At 45.3% G+C, this 4,743-nt stretch overlaps 1 protein-coding gene across 1 annotated transcript; it reads right to left on the reverse strand.

Annotated features, from left to right (window-relative positions):
* Positions 1 to 2,398: 2,398 nt before the first annotated feature.
* PSTK (phosphoseryl-tRNA kinase) lies at positions 2,399 to 4,740 on the reverse strand (the record flags this gene model as incomplete). Its single annotated transcript, XM_010010454.1, has 5 exons — positions 2,399 to 2,604; positions 2,796 to 2,889; positions 3,321 to 3,433; positions 3,802 to 4,017; positions 4,728 to 4,740. Coding segments are annotated over 5 exons (642 nt in total), but the record flags the coding sequence as incomplete, so codon positions are not given.
* Between the last annotated feature and the right edge of the window lie 3 nt (positions 4,741 to 4,743).

Consider the following 4,743-nt stretch of genomic DNA (forward strand, 5'->3'; position numbering starts at 1 on the left):
ATTTTAACTTGGATTAACAGGGAAGTTTGGGAATGAGCTGAAATTTTTCCGCAGCTTGGCTCTGGTAAGTCCTGTAACTCAAAACAGTAACTTTGGGGGGGTGTGTGGGGTGTGTTTGTATTTATTGTGATAGATCATTTTATAGATTTTTTTGACCTTTTTAACATGCACTATTTAGCATAGTCCTAATGCAGACTTAGTGAGACCCAATATTCCAATGAACACACAAATGTTAGACTGAAGCATCTCAGTAGATTATCTGGGCTAATATTAAACCAGCTGTGATGCTGCTGGTAGGGGAAGGAGTTGTTTTCACAGATACATGTTCAGTGGAAGAGGATTTGGACATAAAATTTTGATTGGCTTTTTAACCTAAAACTCAGTGCTGGAAGACACCTTCCAATGGTGTTTCCTAGCCAAATGATGTGTTGCTCTTTGGTTTAGTTCAGAATGTTTTGGGGGGAACGTTGCTTTTTGTTTCTTTCTGACGAAGGGAATGTAATGTAGAAGTCTTCACTGGCAAGTTTTCTATTCATTTTAAGCTTCTTTGAAACTCTACAGCAAATGGATGTTGTTCTGCAGGAAATCTATCCCCTGCTTTTTCATCAAGCAATCTTTGTGTATGTGCTTCTGAGTCCCAGCTCTGTTCATAATCTGTATTTCAGTGTAAAGAGCGTATTTTGTATTGCAAAAATGGAACCTGTTAGAACTGTAAAATCACTTTTCTTGTGTAGTGAATGTTTTCAGAGGACAAGGTTAATTCTGAAATAACGCAACTATATCTGGTGTAGTTCATGTTGTGAAGCTTTGCTTTTCTAAGATACAAATAAAATAACACTTTCTAATTAAGTCTTATGGTAATTCTTGTCTATGCTTCAGTAGGTGGGACTGAGGAGCTGCTTATGAGTAGCTGTGGTAAGGAGGGTAAGCTGACCCAAAAGGTAATCAGGCTGAAACGTAGATGCAGTATCCCTTGCTTAAAATGCTTCATTTTAGTTCTGAAACCAGGTTGCTCTTTTACTCCTTGTGAGAACCTGGACATCGAGCTTGTCTCAAACACTGCTCACATTCCATAGTGTGTCACAGACAGGAGACTGAGCTGGTTTCAGGCACCATTTGCATTTGACCATAGGAGGCCTTGAGCATAAATGAAGCAAATAACAAGCATGTTGGTTCTCAATACTGTGCAGATAGGATTGTTCTGATCCTTTTGTTCAAAGCTGATAAGCCTCCACAGGAATTGAAAGGATCACTCAAGGATGAGCTGACTCAGAGGATGACACCAGGAAAACAGGGACAACAGAGGGACAATGACCACCCGGCAGACCCTCAGCTTCGGAACTGCTCATGAGCCCACTTAACTATACCCATAGAATCATAGACTGGTTTGGGTTGGAAAGGAGCTTAAAGCTCATCCAGTTCTAACCCCCTGCCATGTCCCACACTAGCCCATGTCACCCAAGGCTCTGTCCAACCTGGCCTTGAACACTGCCAGGGATGGGGCAGCCCCAGCTTCTCTGAGCACCCTGTGCCAGCACCTCAGCACTCTCACAGGGAAGAACTTCTTCCTTATCTCCAACCTGAATTTCCTGTTTCAGTTTGAACCCATCACTCCTTGTCCTGTCACTCCAGTCCCTGATGAAGCTCCCTCTCCAGCATCCTTGTAGCCCCCTTCAGACACTGGAAGCTGCTCTGAGGTCTCCACGCAGCTTCTCTTCTCCAGGCTGAACAGCCCCAATGTTCTCAGCCTGTCTCCATATGGGAGGTGCTCCAGCCCCTGACCATTCTCGTGGCCTCCTCTGGACTTGTTCCAACAGCTCCATGTCCATGTGTTGAGCACACCAGAACTGCTCACAGTGCTGCAAGTGGGGTCTCAAAACGTTCAACATGAACATAAAAGTGCAGGGCTCAGGTCAGAGGGTGAGATCCCACCACCAGTGATACCCTGGGTGAAGAGGACCAAGATGTTGCTGGATCCTTCCCCTCTCCCTTCTTCTCTCCTCTCTTTTTCATTTATTATTGACTAGATCTAAGCAAAAACACGTCATGGGACTTGCTGGTTCACTTGAAGTCATCATTGGTGAGTTGTATCTAACCCCATGCCTTATATTTTGTATTAAGAAATAAAACTGGTTGGTTGGTGTCGTTTCACCTTAATTCAGTGCAAGGGTATCGTGAACTTGGTCATTGCTCCCGGGGGAGAGAGGTTGTCCTGGGTGACTCCTGGATCACAGTAGCTGTGTTGCTCTTCCATAATACGGGCAGAGGAGTTAAGAGCTGGCATGAGCCTCTAGAGAAGGAAGCTGTGTGAGATGTTTTGAGCTGCACTGCTGAAGCAGTACTGCTTCCAAACTGGAATAGTTTGGACCCTTAAAATATGCCACCATTCACCATGTCATTATTTTAAAACATATTTATGAACTATATTGTCTGCCTCCAATTGGAACAAAGAAATTACAGATGTAGCAGGGTCAGGACTTTGATTTCGTACAGAAAGTTTGCTTTTCAAATGATTTGCTTGCCTCAAGTCTTCCAAAAACTCTGCTTTGAGTTTGTTGAGTTCTTCTGCCAGGCTCTTCAGCTCACTTGGCAGGATGTTTTTATCTGAAGAAAAAATTAAAGCCAAACTTTTGACTTCACGCTCAAAGAGGTGGTTTACCAACTTTCACGTGCATCCTGCAACTAACCCTGGCCAGCCTGCTGAATGTGATTGCCTCCATCACCCAGGGCTGGGATTGCTTAGTTTATCCCAAGGGAATGTCACAGGCTGAGTCCCCAGAACAGGCTGCACTTACCTCTGGCTTCCTTCATTGCCTGAGAGACGAGTCGTCTGCAGGTCTGGTCAGCCTGATGGACAGCACTGGCTGCACAGGCAGCTCGATCAGCTTCCTGCCGGCGTGACACAGGAAGGAGGAACACGTGTAGACACATAACGTTTGGTTTAGACTCTCAAGCTTTTGAAGCTCTCTTTGAAAACCTAGACTGGTTTGGGTTGGAGGGGACCATAAAGCTCATCCAGTTCCAACCCCCTGCTAGAACTTCTGCCTCAGAGCTCATCTCAGTCTCCCCTCTGGCAGGTTAAAGCCATTCCCCTTGTCCTGTCCCTACAGGCCCTTGTCCAAAGCCCCTCTCCAGGTTTTCTGTAGCCCCTTTAGGCACTGGAGCTGCTCTAAGGTGTCCCCTTAAGGAGCCTTCTCTTCTCCAGCTCTCTCAGCCTGTCAAAGAGCTATTTCTCAGTTTCTATTGTGAATACAGTTCAGGTAGAACTCACGCACTCCCCATCACCTGGCAGAGCCATCACTGGTGTCAAGCAGCACTACCTTTTGCTCAGCGTTTTCCTCCTTTTGCTTCACTGGATTTTCCAAGGCAGCAGCCAGCAAACTGATGATCTGCTCACTGAGAAAACAAGGATGAACCACATTAACCAGTTTCACTGAAGATTTCTCTTTCGTTTTGTAATGACACCTCAGCACAGGAAAAAACCCCAAATTTTCATTTAAGTGTATGAGGCACTCAACAAAATGATCTTTACAAAGTAAGTTTGATGAAAAACAATTATAACTAAACCTGGAGCCAATTGTTTCCAGGCTTAATGTTTCAGAGAATTTACATAAATTTTCAACACCAGTTTAGAAATGTGGTTTGTTCTGGGGGCAACTCTATAGAGTGATGGCTGTGAGGTCCCAGCCACTGGCATGTATTGTGCATAACTGATAGGCTTCCAAAACCCACCATAAAACCATTTAGGTACAGTAGAAAGCTTCTGCCCACCCATTTATCCAAGCAGTACTTGGTGACAACCCCAGCACTGAGCGTACTTCTCCTCTGAAGTGCACTCCGAACTTTTCAGAATGAGGCTGTTTTGTTCCCAAGCATTTTTCTTGAGATCTGGCATTTCTATTTTGCTTGCCATTAAAAGTATGGTCTGGTCAGGTAAGGGATGACTCCTCAGCCGATTTCTCTGCAAGCAGCATTCAAGTGGAGACTCTAAAAATATCTGGCAGTAGCTCAAGGAATCTAAAAGAACATCAACAGACAATTTTACTTTTAAACTGTTCAAGTCAAGATTTCTGAGCGCAACATGCACAGGAAATGCTCTACACGAATGAGGAACTTCTACAACTAGTTCTGAGCCTGAAAAGAATAGAATGATAGATTCACAGACTGGTTTGGGTTGAAGGGACGTTAAAGCTCATCCAGCTCCAACCCCTGCCACGGGCAGGGACACCTTCCACTAGAGCACGTTGCTCCAAGCCCCTGTGTCCAACCTGGCCTTGAACACTGCCAGGGATGGGGCAGCCACAGCTTCTCTGGGCACCCTGTGCCAGTGTCTCAGCACCCTCACAGGGAAGAGCTTCTGCCTCAGAGCTCATCTCAATCTCCCCTCTGGCAGGTTCAAGCCATTCCCCTTGTCCTGTCCTTACAGGCCCTTGTCCAAAGCCCCTCTCCAGGTTTCCTGGAGCCCCTTTAGGCACTAGAAGGCTGCTATAAAACAGTTTTACCTTCCAGGCTGCTCAAGTAGAGATCAACATACATAGGAACAGCTTTAAGTGACATAGCAATTCCTAGTAATGCAGTAATAAAGCTGGTGCTTGCTATACTGCAGGATTCTAGCAATAAAGAATAACTCATGTTCTGCAAGGGCGCTTAAAGAAAGTCACTTAAAGAGCACCGAGTTTCCTACACAAGTGAACACGTTCTCGCGCATAGGCACAAAGAGCAGTTACATTTGCGAGCCAGCTG

The sequence above is a fragment of the Nestor notabilis genome, unplaced genomic scaffold (genome assembly GCF_000696875.1).
Source record: "Nestor notabilis isolate BGI_N333 unplaced genomic scaffold, ASM69687v1 scaffold4830, whole genome shotgun sequence".
Taxonomy (NCBI): domain Eukaryota; kingdom Metazoa; phylum Chordata; class Aves; order Psittaciformes; family Psittacidae; genus Nestor; species Nestor notabilis.